We start from the raw sequence: 22,269 nt of genomic DNA on the forward strand, positions 1-22,269 counted from the left end.
GCTCGCCAACGCCTTCACATGGCCTCTTCCGGCTCTCCTAATTTCCTTCTTAAGTCCTTCCTGTAAGCCTTATAATCTTCCAGGTCTCTAACAAAAGCTAGCTCTCTGAACCTTTCGTAAGCTTTTCTTTTCTTCTTGACTAGATTTACTACAGCCATTATACACCACAGTTCCTGTACCCTACCATAACTTCCCTGTCTCATTGGAATGTACCTATGCAGAACTCCACACAAATATCCTTTGAACATGTGCCACATGTCTTCCATACCTTTCTCTGAGAACATCTGTTCCCAATTTAAGCTTCCAGGTTCCTGCCTGATCGCCTCATAATTCCCCTTACTCCAATTCAACGCTTTTCCGACTTGTCTGTTCCTATCTCTCTCCAATGCTGTTGTAAAGGAGATAGAATTATGATCTCTATCTCCAAAATGCTCTCCCACTGAGAGATCTGACACCTGACCAGGTTCATTTCCCAATACCAAATCAAGTAGTCTCTACTCTTGTAGGCTTATCTACATATTGTGTCAAGGAACCTTCCTGAACACACCTAACAAACTCCACCCCATGTAAACCCCTTGCTTCAGGCAGATGTCAATCAATATTTGGGAAATTAAAATCTCCCACAATAACTCTGTTATTATTACACCTTTCCAGGATCTGTTTCCCTATCTGCTCAATTTCGCTCTTATTATTCGGCGGCCCATAAAAAACACCCAGTAGAGTTACTGACCCCTTCCTGTTCCTAACCTCCACTCACAGAGACTCCATAGACATCCCTCCATGACGTCCACCTTTTCTGCAGCCGTGACACTATCTCTGATAAACAGTGCCACGCCCCCACCTCTTTTACCTCCCTCCCTGTCCTTTCTGAAACATCTAAAACCCAGCACCTGAAGTAAACATTCCTGTCCCTGAGCCATCCAAGTCTCTGTAATGGGCACCACATCATAGCTCCAAGTACTGATCCATGCTCTAAGCTCATCCACTTTGTTCATAATACTCCTTGCGTTAAAATAAACCGTCGATCTGGGCACGTCCCTTCTCTATCACCCGCCTATCCTCCCTCGCACACTGTCTCCAAGCTTTCTCTATTTGTGAGCCAACCGTTTCCTATAGTGGCAGAGTCTGAAGCCAGAAGGCTCAGCCTCAAAATAGAGGTACTTCCATTTAGCCACAGTTCAAAGTACATTTATTAACAAAGTATGAAGTATGTATATGGTACATAACCTTGAGATTTGTCTTCTTGCATGCAGCCACAAAGCAAAAAAGTACACAACAGAACCCATTCAAAAAGAAAACACACACGACCATAAAACATTCAATGTGTGAATAAAAGAACAAACCGTGCAAACAATAAAAAATAAACAAATAACATTAACTACAGAGTCTCCAAAAGTCAGTCCACAGCCACGGAGCTGCTGAGGCAACAGAATCCAATCCAGGAGCCTGATAGCTGTAGGCCACAGCCACAGAATCAGTACAGTATTGCATTGATGGTTGCAGGCCACAGCTGCACAGTCCGTTCAGCATTAGAATGCCTTGATCAAATTGTGCAATGAGTAAAAAAAAGTAGTAAATAGACACAAAGAACATGAACTGCGGAGTCCCAGAAAGAGAGGGTAGTGGATTTGTGGAATTCATTGCCACAGACAGCTGTGGAGGCCAAGTCACTGGGTATATTTAAGAGAAGATTGATAGGTTCATGATTAGCTAGGATGTCAAAGGTTACAGGGAGAAGGCAGGATAATGAGATGACAGGGATAATAAATCAACCTTGGTGGAATGGTGGAGACTCAATGGGCTGAATGAGCTGAATGGCCTTCCATGCCCTATGGTTCACACGTGATTTCAAGAAAATCTCAATTTAACAATCTAAGTCACTAGTTTGATGGATATAGCTGACATTTTACATTCATTTTTAAGAATACTTTGTTAGGCGGTACACAACAGCCAAGAAATGAAGCCAGTCCCCTGGGATTAGGTTATATTTACATTAAGAGAAGGTATTTATTAATACAGCACTTTTTGTGTGAACAACAGGAATTCTGCAGATGCTGGAAATTCAAGCAACATACATCAAAGTTGCTGGTGAACGCAGCAGGCCAAGCAGCATCTGTAGGAAGAGGTGTAGTCGACATTTCAGGCCGAGACCCTTCGTCAGGACTAATTGAAGGAAGAGTGAGTAAGGGATTTGAAAGTGGGAGGGGGAGGGGGAGATCCAAAATGATAGGAGTAGACAGGAGGGGGAGGGATGGAGCCAAGAGCTGGACAGGTGATAGGCAAAAGGGGATACGAGAGGATCATGGGACAGGAGGTCCGGGAAGAAAGACAAGGGGGGGGGGGTGACCCAGAGGATGGGCAAGAGGAATATTCAGAGGGACAGAGGGAGAAAAAGGAGAGTGAGAGAAAGAATGTGTACATAAAAATGAGTAACAGATGGGGTACGAGGGGGAGGTGGGGCCTTAGCGGAAGTTAGAGAAGTCGATGTTCATGCCATCAGGTTGGAGGCTACCCAGACGGAATATAAGGTGTTGTTCCTCCAACCTGAGTGTGGCTTCATCTTTACAGTAGAGGAGGCCGTGGATAGACATGTCAGAATGGGAATGGGATGTGGAATTAAAATGTGTGGCCACTAGGAGATCCTGCTTTCTCTGGCGGACAGAGCGTAGATGTTCAGCAAAGCGGTCTCCCAGTCTGCGTCGGGTCTCGCCAATATATAAAAGGCCACATCGGGAGCACCGGACGCAGTATATCACCCCAGTCGACTCACAGCTGAAGTATTGCCTGGAAGGACTGTTTGGGGCCCTGAATGGTGGTAAGGGAGGAAGTGTAAGGGCATGTGTAGCACTTGTTCCGCTTACACGGATAAGTGCCAGGAGGGAGATCAGTGGGGAGGGATGGGGGGGACGAATGGACAAGGGAGTTGTGTAGGGAGCGATCCCTGCGGAATGCAGAGGGGGGGGGAGGGAAAGATGTGCTTAGTGGTGGGATCCCGTTGGAGGTGGCGGAAGTTACGGAGAATAATATGTTGGACCCGGAGGCTGGTGGGGTGGTAGGTGAGGACCAGGGGAACCCTATTCCTAGTGGGGTGGTGGGAGGATGGAATGAGAGCAGATGTACATGAAATGGGGGAGATGCGTTTAAGAGCAGAGTTGATAGTGGAGGAAGGGAAGCCCCTTTCTTTAAAAAAGGAAGACATCTCCCTCATCCTAGAATGAAAAGCCTCATCCTGAGAGCAGATGCGGCGGAGACGGAGGAATTGCGAGAAGGGGATGGCGTTTTTGCAAGAGACAGGGTGAGAAGAGGAATAGTCCAGATAGCTGTGAGAGTTGCTTACGTAGGGACATTGCTCTTCATCATCGATACCATAAGCCAAAATCATGTATGTACAGCAAACCAAGAGCAGTGAATACAAATCAGTGAAATTATGCTGAACTGTTGTAATTTTCTGATTAGGTCACAATTATAATATTACATCTAAGTTTCAATCACTACTCCATAGAAAAGACAAAAAAGTCCTTGACAACACACAGAGAAAATTTACAAGAATATTTCTAAGGACCAGGGCTTTAATCTATATCAGTTGAGAGGAGCTAAGGTACACTGAATCATAAAATCATGCAGTTCAGAAACAGTTATTTATTACCCATCTCATCTATGTCAAATATGATTCCCATTTATGCTAATCCTGTCCACCTACATTTGACCCATATCCCACTGGTCCTTCCCTATCTTAACATCTTGTCCAAATGCCTTTTAAATGTTGCAATAGTATCTGCCCTTCTCTGAGGGTTATTTAATATTCACCATCTCTGTGACAAAAACTTACCTCTCAGATCCCCTTAAACAGAAACCTATGCTCTAGTTTTAGAGACCCACCCCAAACTTAAGAGGGAAAAAAGACTTTGATTATTTATTGTATCCATGCCCTTCATAGTTTTGCAGACCTCTACAAGGTCGCCCCTTCACTTCCTATATTTCAGTAAGAATAAACCTAACATCCACCATTTCTCCTTGTAACTACAGACATTCATTTCAGACAACAATCTGGTGAATCTCTTCTGTACTCTCTCTCTGTTGCTGTAACATCCTTGTCATGTGGCAATCAGAACTGTACATTATACTTTAAGTGTGGTCTTACCAATGATTTGTACAGCTGCAATATGACATTCTAATTCTTATATTCAAATCCTCAGCCTATGAAGGCAAGTATGCCAAATGCCATTTTTTCACTACCCTATCCACATATGTCACCACTCTTCGAGAGCTAAGGACTTGCCCTCCAGCATCAACATTCCTGGGCCCCTTCCATATATTATATATGCTCTAGCAGAAACTGACCTCGCCAACCACATTCTCTCACACTGGTCTAGACTAAACTACGTCTGACACTCCTCTGCACAACTTTCAGGTTGATCTATGACTGACTACAGCTTCACTATCCATAACTCCACCAGTTTTTGTGCCATCTGCAAATGTACCAATCGCTCCTATATTCTCACCCATGTCACATATGGGTCTCACCACTGATCCCTGCAATATTCCACTTTTTGCAGTAGATTCAATTAAGCATTAGCTGAAAGGCAACATTATTTGGCACACCACAATAAAGGTCCAATTTCTGGATATAAAAATCAAAACGTGTTCAGAAAAAAGTCTGATATTTCTCATTACATTTGTGTGCAGCATTCTAGTGGGGAAAATGCAAACGAACATTGTAACATAATCACAGATCAGATGACTAAATGTCAGAAGCAAACTAACCCATTGATTATTTGCTAGACTGAATAAGCTTTACTTAATGCAGAACTCTGTACTTCAATTGGATTACTGCTTGTTTATCTTTGTGACCTGTTGTTATACTACATTAACAGTCAACCTGACAAGGTATAATTAATCCTCATGTACAGAAAGAGATTATCCAACTTAATTACATAAAAATCCATAATGCAAATGTTTGTGGTATCTCAACAGACATAATCAATCTGGTTTTCCAAATCAAAGCTTCTGCAGTCAGATTTTTAAAAGATTACAATATTGTAAATTACTTTATAATATTTATAATGTTATAAGTAAATACAAAGGTAAGAAAACGTTAAGTAGCAACAGTAAAATTCATTGAACATCTACCTGACTAAATTTTCATTGTCTCCAGGATTCTTGCAGGTAGCACATTCTGTCCTCAGGTCTTCAGATTTTGGTCTTTTCTGTAATGAGGTCTGCCGTCGCCGTCTTGTTCTAGGAGGAATTGGTTCCTAGAAAATAATGAATTTCTAGATGCTATATACATAATGTTAAAAGATGGAAACATATGTGCCTTCTAGAATAGCACAAACCTCAGCCTTTTCGCCATCCGAGCTGGTACCTCTTTTTCGTTTCTGCCCTTTACTTCTCTGTGAAAGAATAAAAAATGTCTTTACAAATTACTTGCAATACAGTTTTTCAGTCAACATTCTAAATGAAAGATTCTGTAACTTAATAATTGAATGCCTCTGGTTCTAACCACAAGCTTTTAACTGCCAGAGTGTAATGCATCATGAATAACCCAGTTTAAAATACTAAAATCCATAAAAAAGGAATTGTGGATTTGAATCATCTAATGTAAATCTCAAAATAAAAGAGGAATTCAGATGCCAACAAAGGACAGGTGTTCTATTGCTATTTAACTGTCTGATCCAATAATGCCAGCTCTGATCCTAGCAACCATTAATGCTCAACTTTCACAGGCAGAGGGCCCCCTTGGATGTTCCTTAGCAGGCTCCTTATTCAGACTTAAGTCGCATTGTAGTAACGGATTCTCTTTTCCAATACTTAATTCTGTTATGTACAAATCATTAAAAAAAAAGCTAGTTAGGAATTTATCTGTTCTCACCAGCTGTTCTCAATAGTGAAGCCTTTCAATCTCTTTTCTGAATCTTATGCTCAATTACACAGCAAGATCCACTCCTTTTGCTGGATATATCTTTGAATGGCATTTCTTAGGGTTAATAATACATAATTTTTGCCCATTAATATAAAATAGAGAGAAAACAAATACACAACGCGACCTATGAAATCGTTCCTAGCAAGGTTTTAAGAGATACTCCATGGAACCACATAGTTCTAACCTTTTGTTTTAAACAGTTCAAAACCTCAATAAAAAAATGCATAGGAAAACAGTAAAAATTGTCAAGTGGTATCTGTTCTTATTTACATATGCACTTGGAAGTGTTTCTGAAAACTACTATAAAACTCGAGGCTAAGTTCACTGAGTTCATCAACATTTGCTGCTTCACTTCAGTCTCTATGCCTTGAAATAAAGATATCAATAAGCAATCTGTGGCCCTCGTTCCTTCATATGAACTGCAGAACTAATATCGGGGACATTCCATAAACAACAAAATAACTTTTTCTTCAAAAAAAAAATTCTTTTATAAACTTGTTAAGCTATCTTCTTTACTCAGCTGTCAACCGTGTTTCTTCTTGCTGACGTATAACGCTAGCTTTGCTAGTGTAAAGAAATTGGCATGATCAAGCTTTCTAATTTTTACTCTAAAATTTTAATTCCTATACTGCCTTTGAATTTATTTTCATGGCGCACATAGACTCAGGATCTTACAACGTGGAAACAGGCTATTTGGCCCAAAATGTCAATGGCAACCAGTGGTATCCATCCATATTTATCCCATCTTGCAACACCTGGCCCATAGCCTTCTATGCCTAGGTAATTCAAGTGCTTGTCTAGACAGTTTCTTCAGTTTCATGCTTTCCCTCAACACAGCATTCTCCACTCATTAGGCAGAATACTTTGCAAGTACCTGCCTGATTCACTCTGCATTAATTCCGCCCCCCCTTGAATGCATTTGCATTGCTAGTTTCCTCTTAAGTTTAAAAAAAGCTCTTTCTTTGACATACCTTACCTTAACCCTTGCTCTCCATTTTACCCATTACCTCAAAAATCAATAATGCAAATGTTTTCCAGTTCAAGTTAGTGGTTTTGTGGTACGAACCCAGAGGAAACTGGGGCCACTAACCCTATCACATAGTTGGGGAATCTTTTGGGATGTGACATGGATTTCCTTGGCATTCAGAAGAAATAAATGGCAGGTTAGGTTTCCACTCTGAAATATTACTTGATGCAAACTCTAAAGAGCATCACCTATTTAAGGGTGAACAAGAACAAGTTGAACAAGGATAAAGGACAAAAGCTTGGTGCTCAGAGATGAGGGGTTAGAGAAAGAAGATCAAGGAGGTGCCAATAAGTGGCTACTCTCTCTGTGCAGCTCTGATAAAAATAATCAAACATTCCTGTTTAGGACTAATACAGCTGAAATCCAGTCACAGCCATGGGTACTTCAGTAAGCAACATAGTTTCAAGACATTTCAAATATCTATCAATACTCAAAATTGGTGGACCCTGGACTGCAGACTCAGATCAAGAGTACAAGGAAGCGTGAAAGGTGAGCCAGTCTGCAGGTACAATTGAAATGCAGAGCCCTCAGACACCCAATCCTGACTATCCTGCTGACAAATATACAGTCTCTGGAAAATAAAACAGACCTCAGAGCAACATTGCAGTACTAGAAGGACTTCAGGGTCTGCTGTGTACTTTGCTTCATGGAAACATGGCTCACCCCTGCCATGATGAATGCAGCGCTGCAGTCTGAAGGCTTCACCATCCCCCCAGAAGACAAGACAACTGAGTCTTTTAAAGATAGAAGAGGTGGAGTATGCTTTATGATTAACTCGTCATGTGCACAGACATGTCAGTTCTATCTCAATCCTACTTAACTGACCTGGAAAATCTAGTGGTCAAATGTCAGCCATTTTATCTGTCGAGCAAGTTTCCTGGGTCATCCCGAAAGTGCTGTACAATCCAGCGCTGGCCAAAATTAGGCAGGCACTGGAGGACCTAAGCACTGCAATCAGCAGTCAAGAAACAATGCACCCTGATGCCTTCCCTATCATTGTGGGGGATTTCAACCACGCCAGGTTGAAAAGTCTCTGAACAACTACTACCATCATACCCCCTGTGGAACCTGTGGAGACCGAAGTCAGAACATCTTTCAAGAGGGTAAACCTTCACAAGGCTTCAGGCCCTGATGGTGTACTTGGTAGCGCACTGTAAACCTGTGCCAACCAACTGGTGCATGTGTTCAAGGACATCTTGAATCTCTCACTGCTGCAGTTGGAATTTTCCCCCGCTTCAAAAGGGCAACAAGCATACAGTGTCCAAGAAGAGCAGGGTAAGCTGCCTCAATGACAATCAGACACTTACACTCATATCTACTGTGATGAAGTGCTTTGAGAGGATAGTCATGCCAGAATCAACTCCTTTCTAAGAAAGGACCTGGACCCGCTGCAATTTGCCTATCACCATAATAGGTCTTCAGCAGTTGCCATCTCACTGGTTCTCCACTCGGCTTTGGATTACCTGTAAATTAGCAATACCTACGTCAGGCTACCGACTATTGATTACAGCTTGGCATTCAATACAATCATACCCTCAGTTCTAATCAACATGTTCCAGACAGTGGGCCTCTGTAAACCCCCTCTGCACTGGATCCTGGATTTCCTTACCAGGAGACTATCAGTGTGGATCAGAAATAACATCTCCTCCTCACTGACAATCAATGGCATGAAGGTGTACAGCATTGAGAAAGATTAGCTGCTTGAGTGCTGTTGCAACAACAAACGTGCCCTCAAAATCAGTAAAACCAAGGAATTCATTATGGACTTCAGGAAGGGGAAGTCAAGAGAACATACATCAATCTCCATTGAGGGATCAGTAGTGGAAAGGGTGTGCACTTTCAAGTTTTTTGGAGTTAACATTTCTGAAGATCCATCCTGCAATGAACAAAAAAGCACAACAGCGCCTATGGTTCCATTAAGAGGAGACGTGGTATATCACCTGAGACTCTTGCAAATTTGTATAGCTGTATTGTGGAGAACATTCTAATCACTTGGATCAATGTCTGATACAGAGGTGCCACTGCACAGGATCGGAAAAAGCTGCAGACAGTTGTAAACTCAGCCAGGTTCATCATGGGAACTAGCCTCCCCAACATTGAGGACACCTTCAAAAGACGATGCCTCAAAAGTTCAGCATCCATCATGAAGTACCCCCATCACACAGGACCTGCCCTTTTTTCATTGTTACTATCTGGTACAGGAGCTTGAAGACACACACTTAATGTTTTAGGAACAGGTTCTTCCCCTCCACCATCAGATTTCTGAATGGAAAACAAACCCATTTGCACTACCTCAGTTTTCCTCTTTTTCTGCACTACGTACTAATTTACACACACACATACCACTCAATAGGTATGTGACAGCTAATGACCCAGGGTTAATACTGTACTAAATTTTCTGCTGATGAGTGCATGTGGACTAAGGAGAGAAAGGCAACAATTATTACCGAGAAAAGGATTTAGTAATAATGGTGTTGAGTTAAGTTTTGAAAAAAAATGTCCTTTGAGACTTGCCACAAGCAGGAAGTTTGCTGTTCATGCAATCTCTCTGTTTCAGGTCATTCTAAGAATGTGAATTGCAGTAAATAATGGCTCATATGAGAAAAGTACAATTACCAATACTGCTCTTATATGTTCAATGACTCACTGCTAGTTACTGATGGAATCAAAGCTCCCATGACTTATTGTCCCATCTCTCTAGTTTTCTCTCATTTTTCTCATCACTTCTATGTTTTTAACAGTTTCTAGGTGGCTCTTGATTTCTGAAGACGCTTACAGTAACAACCATAGGCAAAGATATCCAGGAACAGGGGACCACATTTTCAAAGGTAGAGGCAGTAATCAAACTGCTAAGACCTTAGTACAGAACTCTAATTGGCAAGTGTTGGAAAAATATCCTTATTAGAATCTCCATGTGTGATGCTTCCTACCTTTAAAAACATTTCTTGTATTCTACAATACATCTTAAATGCACTGGATGTTTCACCTTAAACCAGAGCATCACTGAGATTCCCCATTGTACTAATATAGTTATTAAGCATCACTTTCTTTATTTCATTGTCAATTTGCAAATAAAAATGCAAGACTGGGATTCATAGAAACATAGAAAATAGGTGCAGGAGTAGGCCATTCGGCCCTTCGAGCCTGCACCACCATTTATTATGATCATGGCTGATCCTCCAACTCAGAACCCCGCCCCAGCCTTCCCTCCATACCCCCTGACCCCCGTAGCCTCAAGGGCCATATCTAACTCCCTCTTAAATATAGCCAATGAACTGGCCTCAACTGTTTCCTGTGGCAGAGAATTCCACAGATTCACCACTCTCTGTGTGAAGAAGTTTTTCCTAATCTCGGTCCTAAAAGGCTTCCCCTCTATCCTCAAACTGTGGCCCCTCGTTCTGGACTTCCCCAACATCGGGAACAATCTTCCTGCATCTAGCCTGCCCAATCCCTTTAGGATCTTATACGTTTCAATCAGAGCCCCCCTCAATCTTCTAAATTCCAACGAGTACAAGCCCAGTTCATCCAGTCTTTCTTCATATGAAAGTCCTGCCATCCCAGGAATCAATCTGGTGAACCTTCTTTGTACGCCCTCTATTGCAAGGATGTCTTTCCTTAGATTAGGGGACCAAAACTGCACACAATACTCCAGGTGTGGTCTCACCAAGGTTTTGTACAACTGCAGTAGTACCTCCCTGCTCTTGTACTCGAATCCTCTCGCTATAAATGCCAGCATACCATTCGCCTTTTTCACCGCCTGCTGTACCTGCATGCCCACTTTCAATGACTGGTGTATAATGACACCCAGGTCTCGTTGCACCTCCCCTTTTCCTAATCGGCCACCATTCAGATAATAATCTGTTTTCCTATTTTTGCCACCAAAGTGGATAACTTCACATTTATCCACATTAAATTGCATCTGCCATGAATTTGCCTACTCACCCAACCTATCCAAGTCACCCTGCATCCTCTTAGCATCCTCCTCACAGCTAACACTGCCACCCAGCTTCGTGTCATCCGCAAACTTGGAGATGCTGCATTTAATTCCCTCATCAAAGTCAAAAATATATATTGTAAACAACTGGGGTCCCAGCACTGAGCCTTGCGGTACCCCACTAGTCACCGCCTGCCATTCTGAAAAGGTCCCGTTTATCCCCACTCTTTGCTTCTTGTCTGCCAACCAATTCTCTATCCACATCAATACCTTACCCCCAATACCGTGTGCTTTAAGTTTGCACACTAATCTCCTGTGGGGGACCTTGTCAAAAGCCTTTTGAAAATCCAAATATACCACATCCACTGGTTCTCCCCTATCCACTCTACTAGTTACATCCTCAAAAAATTCTATGAGATTCGTCAGACATGATTTTCCTTTCACAAATCCATGCTGACTTTGTCCGATCCAAGTCCTATTATTGATTTGAATGCTATATCTGGGCCAGGGGTTCCCAACCTTTTTTATGCCATGGACCAATGCCATTAAACAAGAGGTCTGTAGACCCCAGGTTGGAAACTCCTGATCTAAGCTGATACCCAATGTATTATTGATAGGATCTTCATAGCAAATTTACTTGCTAGTTTGTTATGTTTTTGCTTGAACAATCACTTACATGTGGAATGTGGAAATCAAAAGGTAAATAGAAACTGATTAAGTTATGGGGACAGTGAAAAGTGATTGTAGAAGGCAATTTGTAAAAGCAGTACGCCCTCTTTTAATCTTCCCAAATTGCTTTAAAAAACCTTTTGAACAACACAGGTACTTAAAAAAGTATTGAAAATTTAAGAGAAAGCCCTCAAGGGCAGAAGGGGCTCCGGTATCATCTTCCTCCCGAGGAAGGAGGTACAGGAGTCTCACGGCTCACACTACCAGCCTCAGGAACAGTTACCACCTCAACCATCAGGCTTTTAAACCAGAGGAGATAATTTCACACAACTTCACTTGCCCCATCATTAAACTGCTCCCACAACCTAGGGACTCATTTTCAAGGACTCTTCACCTCATGCTCTCGATATTTATTGCTCATCTATTTATTATTATTATTTCTTTTTTTTCTTATTTTTGTATTTGCATAGTTTGGTGTCTGCTGCACACTGGTCATCTGCCATACTGGTGCAGTCTTCTATTGATTCTATTATGGTTACTGGATTTATTGAGTACGCCTGCAAGAAAATGAATCTCAGGGTTGTATATGGTGACATAGAAATAACTTTGATAATACATTTACTTTGAACTTCACTTTTTCTTTGGCAGCTGTCAAAATCTATCAGAAACATTTCAGGGGTGGGCCTTTCCATGACTCTGCCAGAAGCCATGTTTCTGACTCAGAAATACAAGAGCAACATGATTGGCCTTTGCATTTAGCCCAGGGGACCTTAAGAGCCAATTCCATGCAGGGCACACACTGAGTCAATAATATCTGGCCTGTCACAGGTCACTGGAAGCTATGCAAAACATTACAAACTGAATGAAGTTGTTCCACAAAGTAGTGACTTAATCTACAGTATGTCCCCTTGATGGCTTGGAAACCGCAACGTGAACAACAAATAAAGCAAACCAAAGTGTCAGTGAACTACTGTATGATAGCAGGTGGTCACAGTAGAGGAACAGATAATGCACTTGTATAAGAAAACATGCAATGAAAGATATTGGGTGACGGGGCATATCCACAACATATTAACCACCTAAATATTACATCCAAAAGTGTACCCAACTTTTGTTTAATAAAAATATAGCTCTCAGAATGTATTAAAATTTAACTATCAAGAACCTCAAACACCCAAGCTTCTTTTCCAATTTAGTTCCTTTCACTGTAATACCTTATATAAAAAAATAAAATTTTACCATCATAGCTGTCTAGCTAAATATCACATAATTAAAGTTCTTTCAGTTTTGAAAACCTTCAACTAACTTAAGTCTTAACATTATAAATCAACAACTTGTTTTAACTTTCATATTTAACCAAATCAGTAATACTGTAAAATTAAGCAAAAATTGCTAAGACTGGCATAATTTGAAAACTTAGTTACTGCTAAAATGTAGGATCTCCTGTGCACAATTTGCATTCTTGTCTAAATGAAAATGAAGGACTGCTTAATTCATCATTGCAAGCAGAAGCCTACCACCTCAGCCAGCAATTAACACACTCCCAGCTTTAGAAACTATCATGACTCTGCCGCACAAAGTACATAAAATTAAGATCCTATATTGCATTCTGAAGGGCCACAATAAAGAAGAAAGACCTGCAGCATATTTTAACAGATTGCAGTTTGCATCCCATCTGTTTGGTTTTGGCTGTGAACACACAACAGATGGAGCAGTTATCATTTAAAAGCACAAATAACACCAGTGCTGCCAATTCTGGACTAAATTTAGAATCAAACTATTTCTAAATAGAAATATTCAAAATCATTAAAATAATAAACAAATAAAACTGTACCCATTTAAAATTTGCACCTGGGAGATTGCAATAGTCATCTGCATTGAACAGTCAAATGCAGTCAGATAGGTTTTCACACAGAGAGCCATTTCTGCTACTTTTAAGCCTGCAACCTATTTAGTTTTCAAACAAATGGGTAATATTCACGAGCAGAATGACATCATTCACTTCAGAACTTCCTCCAATTCCACTACATCTAAACGTTGGAATGTAGGTATTCAAGCTCTTTCATTATATTCAAAATTCAGCTTTGTTATTTCTAATGTGTATGAGCACCAGGGTACTCCATTGTAGGGATATATATTTTTTACTTTATATTTTAATAATCTTCATTTCAATATTCAAACAAAAGCTATCCCTGTGTACATCACATCCAGAGCCCAAAACCTTCTAACCTTGCCTCTCATAGCAGCCAGGATAAGTTTCATATGGCTCTGGGAATTTGCCCACCTTCAAGACTGCATACTATTAAAAACCTCTTCTTTATTTATAGAGACCTTCACCTTGCTCTCACTGAGTTCTTCAAACTCAAATTCCATTTCCTTTGTGAATTTCATTCTGGTCCCTACAGATTGCCACATCGTTCCTAACAGGCCTTACTCTTTCCCTGGTTACTTCTCTATTCATAGTGTACTTATTATGTAATAAAAAATCTTCAGATTTTCCTTAGTGCTGTCTGCATTGATAATCCGTACTCGTGATGGGCTTCTGCTGTCTTTCGATCACTAAAGCTGTCATTTGATTCCTTTTTCCCCTTTATCCATTCCTGTAATTTCCCTGTATAATTACTCTGCAAATTTGCTCCTTGATATCCTTTCCATTGGCTGATAACTCATGAACTTCTTAAGCAATCCTTTGGGTTTGGTGGTTATGTTCATCACTCCAATTGTTCTAAGATAGCAAACAAGGCTGACATGGGAACCACAGCTTTAGCCATCAGTGAGATAAGAACTGCTTAATAGGGCAGGTAGATGATAGTTTGAGAGATCTTGTACCTCCTTCATACTTTCTGCTTGATCTGCCCAGTGCCAAAGCAGATATTTTTTTCTCCATTTTCAGCAGTCACAGTCCTAGGATTGCCTCGAGTTAATGAAAGTGTTGCATTTTCATAAGATTCTGAGAATATCATTGAATTATTTTTTCCACCCTGTCATGGGTATCTCTTGCCATATCTGAATTTAAGAGTACAATATACAGTATATAGAATATAAACCCCTCTAAATGTGATATCCTGATATTTTTCTTAACTCTAAAGACTCTAAAGCTTTTGACTGCTTAAGATACCTCACCCTATCTCTACAATACTCTCCTTAATCAATATCACTTCCATACATTCTCATTTTTCTCGATCAGCAATATTTAATATTGTCCTGCACCTGTTTTAAAATCAAATATCTGTTATTATTATAACATCTTAATCCCATTTGGCCAATTACACCCGAAGCCCTTAAACTTTGTTTAATATGATTAATATATTTGTATACATGCACTATAAATTTCTTAGCCTGGTCCTAACAGAGAGTACCAGGAAACCCATTCAATAAAAAGCTACTCCTTGCTCTTGACCTCTCACTTCCATTTCTCTCCCTTTCAATGTCATAAGCTGATGCTCAACCCCTTGCCAAATTATTTCAAACTATCTCAGAGCTCTAGTGTATTTTCTTGCAAGGATACTGGTCCGGATGCTGCTGCAATGCAAACTATCAAACTTATACAGGTCACACCCTGCATTATATGCATTCATTTACATAACCATCCCATTTCTAACCATGCTGGCATATGGCAACAGCCGTAATCTTATGTTTAGTACATTCGAAGCCCTGATCCTTAAACCCATTAAAATCCTTTGCCAGAATCTCATACTTTTTCTAGTTTGGTATAAAATGCACCACAAATTCCAGGTCACTCTATTCCCCCCCACAGATTTTTATACAGGTGGGAAACATATTGATGGTTGCAAAATGATTGCTTATCTGGCCATCAAATCATGCAGTCCCCTGTGACAACTGCATTTTCACACTGCCATCCTGAAGGTGGTTCACATGAGGCAAGGATTTGAGCAAGGAACAACAGCCATTTAAAAGAATCATCACTTCCACCAATCTCTAACACTCATGCAATTTTGAGAGTGCTACACAGCTTGATTCCTTCTTTTCTTGCCCTTTCGCATGACTGTCTTATTATTGTCTGACTGAGTGGTGACCACCTCCTGGAAGTTTCAATCCAGAAAATTGCCAGCTGCCTCTCAAGCCCTGAACTCATAAGCTTGAGCCAGGTCTGTTGGAAATATCTACTGCCCACATTGATCCTCAGATTTTCTTTTAAAGAGTCCTGAAGTTTCTACGTGTCAGTGGACCCCCAGGTAATCAGAATCAGAATCAGGTTTATTATCACCGGCATGTGATATGAAATTTGTTAACTTAGCGGCAACAGTTCAACGCAATACATAATCTAGCAGAGAGAAAAAAATATAAAAATAATAATAATAAATAAACAAGTACATCAATTACAGTATACATATATTGAATAGGTTTTAAAAAGGTGCAAAAACAGAAATACTGTATATTAAAAAAAAAGCGAGGTAGTGTCCAAAACTTCAATGTCCATTTAGGAATCGGATAGCAGAGCGGAAGAAGCTGTTCCTGAATCACTGAGTGTGTGCCTTCAGGCTTCTGTACCTCCTACCTGATGGTAACAGTGAGAAAAGGGCATGTCCTGGGTGCTGGAGGTCCTTAATAATGGACGCTGCCTTTCTGAGACACCACTCCCTGAAGATGTCTTGGGTACATAGGCTAGTACCCAAGATGGAGCTGACTAGATTTACAACTCTCTGCGGATTCTTTCAGTCCTGTGTAGTAGCCCCTCCATACCAGACAGTGATGCAGCCTGTCAGAATGCTCTCCACGGTACAACTATAGAAGTTTTTGAGTGTATTTGCTGACATGCCAAATCTCTTCAAACTCCTGTATAGCTGCTGTCTTGCCTTCTTTATAACTACATCGATATGTTGGAACCAGGTTAGATCCTCAAGGATCTTGACACCCAGGAACTTGAAACTACTCACTCTCTCCACTTCTGATCCCTCTATGAGGATTGGTATGTGTTGCTTCATCTTACCCTTCTGGAAGTCCACAATCAGCTCTTTCGCTTTACTAACGCTGAGTGCCAGGTTGTTGCTGCGGCACCACTCCACTAGTTGCCATATCTCCTTGCTGTACACCCTCTCGTCACCACCTGAGATTCTACCAACAATGGTTGTATTGTCAGCAAATTTATAGATGGTATTTAAGCTAAGCCTAGCCACACAGTCATGTGTATATAGAGGGTACAGCAGTGGGCTAAGCACACACCACCGAGGTGCGCCAGTGTTAACCGTCAGCAAGGAGGATAGGTTATCACCAATCCGCACAGATAGTGCTCTTCCAGTTAGGAAGTTAGGAATAGGACTCAAGTGTCTGTCCAACATATGAGAAACCCATTTACTTTTTTTAATATATTTATTCATTTATAATTCTGATTTGCTGCCCCAATTTCTAGTAAAGGTTTACTTTCAGACAAAGCTACGTGCCTAAGATAGTGACTACATAATTGTCATTTTCTTAAATTAACTTTTTGTTAAAACGTTGTTTTGCACCTCTCCAGTCTTCCTGAATTCCCTTGTTCACTAGATTCCCAATCTTCACACCTTGTGGAAAGCTCCTGCTTTTGGAGAATTGCATCCTAGAATGAGCACAGCTCCTTTTCATTCTACATTATGGAGCCTTAGCCAAGTGTTTAAGTTATCCCAAGGCAGAGGTTGTGCTGGGGAATTACCTTCTGCATTGGTGGAAGATTCATGAATAGGTATGTGCAATAAAGTTTGAAATATCCTGCTCATTAGACTGATTATAAACACAACAGTTCTAGCAGATGCTGGAAATCTAGAACATCATGCACAAGATGCTAGAGGAACTCAACATAATTGGAAATGAATAAACAGTCAACATTTCAGGCCAAAAACCTTCATCAGGACTGCAAATGAAGGGGTAAAGTGCCAGAATAGGAAGGTGAAGGAGGCGAAGGAAAGCAAGCGAGAAGGTGACATGTGTTTGGGGGGGATAAAGTAAGAAGAAGCAGGGAAGTGATAAGTGGCAAAGGCAAAGGGTTGGAGAAGGAGGAATCTGGTAGAAGAGGAGAATGGATCATGGGAGAAAGGACAGGAAGTGGGGCACCAGGGGAAGATGATAGACAGGGGACGAGAAAAGGGAAGAGACAAACGGAGAAAAGGGAAGAGACAAACTGAGGAAGTGAAGAACAGGGAAGGGGGAAAGGGGAAGGGGAAGGGAAAAAATACCAGAAATTGGAGAAACCGATGTTCATGCCATTAGGTGGAGACTACCAAGATGGAATGAGGTATTATTCCTCCAACTTTAGAATGGCCTCATTGTAGAGGCGGCCATGGACCAACATGGTGGAATTGGAATGGGGATAGGAAATGAAATTGTTAGCCACCAGGAAAATCTGTATTTTGCAGATGGAGCTGAGGGAGGTTCTCAGCAAAGCCGCTCCCCCAGTCTAGGTCAGATCTTACCATGAGGTGGCAGCATCGACATAACCAGATACAGCAGATTACCATGAATCTTTGGGGGTTAAGTGTTGCCTCAATTGGAATAAATGGGATCCTGAATGGAGGTGAGGTTGGAGATGAATGGCCAGGTGTAGCACTTCTCTGCTTGCAGGGATAAGTTGCAGGACGGAGATTAGTGCAGAAGGACAACAGAATTACAGACGAGCAATCTCTGCAGAAAGCAGAGAATGGAGGAGGAGGTTAAAATGTGTTTGGTGGTGAAGTCCCATTGAAGATGGCAGAAGTTGCAGAGAATCATGGGTTGGATGTGCAAGTTCATGGAGTGGTAGGTGAGGATAAAAAGAACTCTATCCCTGTTATGGTGGCTGGAAGATGGGGTGAGCACAGATATTCAGGAAATAGAGGAAATGTGGGTGAGGGCAACATTAATGGTGAAGGACGGGAAAACCTGTTCTTTGAAGGAGGAGATCATCCCTGATGTCTTGGAAGTGAAAGTCTCATCCTAGAAACAGATGCAGTGGAGACAAAGGAACGGAGAAAAGGAAATGGCATTTTTACATAAGACTGTGGCGAGGGGAAGGTGGTGGTAGAGGTATAGTTAAGAAGCCACAGGAATCAGTGGATTTATAAAAGATATCGGTAGACAGTTTGTCTGTAGACAGATATATATCAAGGAAGGGGAGAGAGGTGTCAGAAATGGATAATTAGATTGATTTTCCAGAATACTATTTCAAAACCATTCTGAATTCCAACTTCAAGGGAGCTATTGCATGTTTACATAATTCTCGACTTATATTTTAACTTACTTGCTTTAGTAAATACAGAACTGTACAACAAAGAAACCTTTGTCTACCTACTTTAATCATATTTGCCTGCATTTACCTTTGACTTCACTAAGTACCTGCCCAATGCTTTTTAAACTTTTTAATTGTATGTGTCTTTGCTACCTCATCTGACAATATATTTCATACGTATATATTCAACACTTGCTGCACTAAAAAATTACCTCTCAGATCTCCTCTAAACTTCTTCCCTCTCAAAGCCTGTGAACTCCAGTTTTACACTCCCTTGTGGTGGAATAAAGGTTGACTGTTTATACTATCTGTGTCCTTCATAATTTTATGAACATCTGAAAGGTCACACCTCAGACTCCCGGTCCCAGTCCCACTGATAATAAACCCAGCCTATCTATTCTCTCCTTCTAATTAAAGCCTTTCATTCCAGGCAACATCCTCTTTTCAATTTTCTCTATTGCTCCTACCACTAGAGAGTGACAACCAGATCTATAAGCCATATTCCAAATGTGATCAAACAAATCTTTTGACCAGATGCAACATGACATTTCAATTCCTATACTCAAAGCCCTGCACAATGAAAACACGCGTTGCAAATACCTTTTCGCTACCTGTGTCACTACTTTCACTAAGCTATGGACTTGCACCCAAGTTCATAAGACAACAGATAATCATTTACACGACAGCTATTGAAGATCAGTATCAACTTCACAACTGGAACTCCAAATAGAACACAATGACCTCTTAATTGATCCCACCTACTGTCAATGCTGAAAAATATTAAAATTGGAGACACCACCTACTGCAAATATTATTTTTTTATGACTCTGCCTTCAGAAGGCAAAAAATTTCTTCTACTTTGGAATCTAAGTACCAAGAACATATATTAAATGATAAGGAATGTCTGTAACATTTCATTTAATGAAGTACATAAATTTCAAAGCTTTCATCTATTAAAAACAATGATTTACTTGCACGAAGCAGAAAAATGTAGTGAGTACAAACATAATCCAATAACTGGCTCCCAGATGTTTTCACCAAGCTACTTTCGCATACAAATTAGTAGAAACAATCAAATAAATTGAACATTTTTCTTCAGAGCTGTAATAATTTTATCAATTCTAAGAATCTGTTAATTTGACGTAATCTTAAAAAAATCACATTTCTCAAAATCTTGATCAATCAGATATTAAGAGAAATTTTGTTTTAGAAAACTTATAGAAATTGATAAAGCAACTTATATAATCTCTTCCTTTAATTGCATTGTTAAAACTAGAGAAAATGTTGGGACAACTGAAATAAAGTAAAGCCATTTTGAAACTAGTTTTCTTTCTTCAAATTACTTGCTTCATTCAAATCAACCACCTTTATCTAAATTACAACTCAAAAATTTGATGTTTCAATAATGCCAATTTTTAACATTATCATGATGCAAGTTCTTGCCTCTTAGCAAGAAACAGAAAATAGCCCATGGTTTAATTCAAGATTAATTCTTCCCTATCCTCATATGACTCAATTCATAAAGTAAACTCCTTCTTGGAAATTGAGACAATGAAAGGTGGATGCTATGGCTTTATTATACCTTCAAATACTCCATTTACCTGATGTGCTCCACCCTTGGTATTTCAGTGAGAAGACATGAGTGCAAAAACACTTTGGGACATGGGATCATTTCAGTCTTCCAAAATAGTGCCACTTCACTTAAACGCAATACACCTAAATATGAATGGCAGCATGGGTAAACCCTTGAACCTGGGGATTTAATTAGTCTAGCAGTGCTGCAGAGATGAAGTGAACAGTAATACCTAGCAGAAAGGAAATTTCAGGGTTCAGGGAATTCAAATGCAAGCTGAATGAGAACTGGTATAAAGAGAAACTGCAGTCTAGAGCTCCAAAGGTGGTAGCCAGAGAAATAGTGAAAGGATTGGTTGTCATCTTCCAAAATTCAGTAGGTAAGAGTACAGTGCTTGCAGTTTGGAGAGTGACAAATCCAACTCCACTAATTAAAGGAGTCCATTTTAAAAGATGTGTAACTTGATACTTTGAAGATATCAATTTCAACACCAATTTATGAAAAGGAATCACGATGGCCTTTTGTTTTGAGGGCATAACTGGCAGAATAGACAAGCGAGAACCAGTGGACGTGGAGCATTTGGATTTTCCATTTTAATGCCCTGGTTCATATTTTTTTTACTGTTATGCTGTTCTGTATTTGAGTTTGTGCTGTTCTCTGCAAGCTGCTTGCTTGGGTTACTGTTGAAGGTAAGAGATAGGAGAATTGTATGCCATCCAATTAGGATGGCCAGATTAAGGGAAGGTTTCTCTGGTGAGGGACACTAAGGTTGGGCTTAGGGCTTTTGTTAAGGAGATGAAGAGAAAAGACACGGGAAAGAGGGTTGAGGTCGTAGGATTCGACTCGGAGCGGGGCTGTGATTCGACAAAGCCCAGGGTGAGATCGAAGGAGGACTGGCAAAGGGGAAACTGTGAGCTCGAACATTTTGTTTCATTAAAATGGTCCCTTTTCTTTTTTTGTTCTTTCTTTACTAACTCTTTAGTCAAATTAAGAATTATAAAGCTAAATCTTTTAATCGTATGCGGTGTACTGTCTGTTATTTCATGGTACTTATTTGTAACAGGGTAAAGAATCATGCAGCATCCACACAAACAGGGGGTTTTGGGGTGGGCTCACACCTCAATCTCACACATTTGGCAGGGCCGTAGATTGTCTTCCCTAGACTTATGCAGTCAACGGAACCAGAGTGTTTCATTGTGGGGGCTCATCTGGGATCAATTTTGTTGAATGCTGTGTGAATGCCTTTTGCAGTGATCCAGTGGGTTGTGTGTCTCAGTCTGTGCAAAACTATTGTCTGGTAAAATGATTATGGTACGTGGTTATAGATGCTGCAGGGGTTAAGCAGTGGTGTGAATCCATGGGGGTATGGTGGTAGCAAATGGGTGTGTGTTGAATGGGGTAGACATTCGTATCCCTGATGAATTGTTAATTCGAACTTTAAGTACTGCTAAAGCTATAGGAACAGTTACGATTGTGAAGTGGAGGTTTGATAAAATGGCAGGCAAAGACTTAGTTTTAGTCCAGACTTGTGCTGACATAATGGCAGCGGAACCGTCTGCTACTATTGGGGCCATTGGCTGTTCATACTTTCCAGGAGGAGCCGAGTGTAGGAGAAAGGGCCGAATTGCAAGCAGAGTCTCCCGTAGCTGGGGGCAGAGACTTCAAAGACAGGTTGCTCTCATTTCTGCAGAGCAACGGGAAGGAGTGATCTGGTTTGGAAAGTCTAATGAGCCCCCAGCAAAGAGTGGGACTTCTTAGTTGGTATCCACCCTTACCTCCCTGGTGAATAAATGGCCCAGGAAGAGGGTCCTAGCTATCGAAAGTTCAAAATGTTCTCTGGGGTGAAGCCCACCCCCGAGGGGGAAGAGAAGTATGAGACTTGGGCGGAGCAGACCTCTCAGTTGTTAGATGAGTGGCAGTGCTCTGATGATGTAAAAAGACAGCAATT

At 40.7% G+C, this 22,269-nt stretch overlaps 1 protein-coding gene across 7 annotated transcripts in view; it reads right to left on the bottom strand.

Annotated features, from left to right (window-relative positions):
* The window catches only part of phf14 (PHD finger protein 14), a 279,390-nt gene that overhangs the window by 99,222 nt on the left and 157,899 nt on the right, over positions 1–22,269 (bottom strand). For all 7 annotated transcript variants that reach the window (XM_063043787.1, XM_063043793.1, XM_063043790.1 and 4 more), the window contains exons 15-16: positions 5,337–5,393; positions 5,131–5,255 (exon numbers count right to left, since the gene is read on the bottom strand). In XM_063043787.1, the coding sequence (XP_062899857.1) occupies positions 5,131–5,255; positions 5,337–5,393 (182 nt within the window). The remainder of the gene's footprint in view (positions 1–5,130; positions 5,256–5,336; positions 5,394–22,269) is intronic.

This window comes from Mobula hypostoma, chromosome 3 (genome assembly GCF_963921235.1).
Source record: "Mobula hypostoma chromosome 3, sMobHyp1.1, whole genome shotgun sequence".
NCBI lineage: Eukaryota > Metazoa > Chordata > Chondrichthyes > Myliobatiformes > Myliobatidae > Mobula > Mobula hypostoma.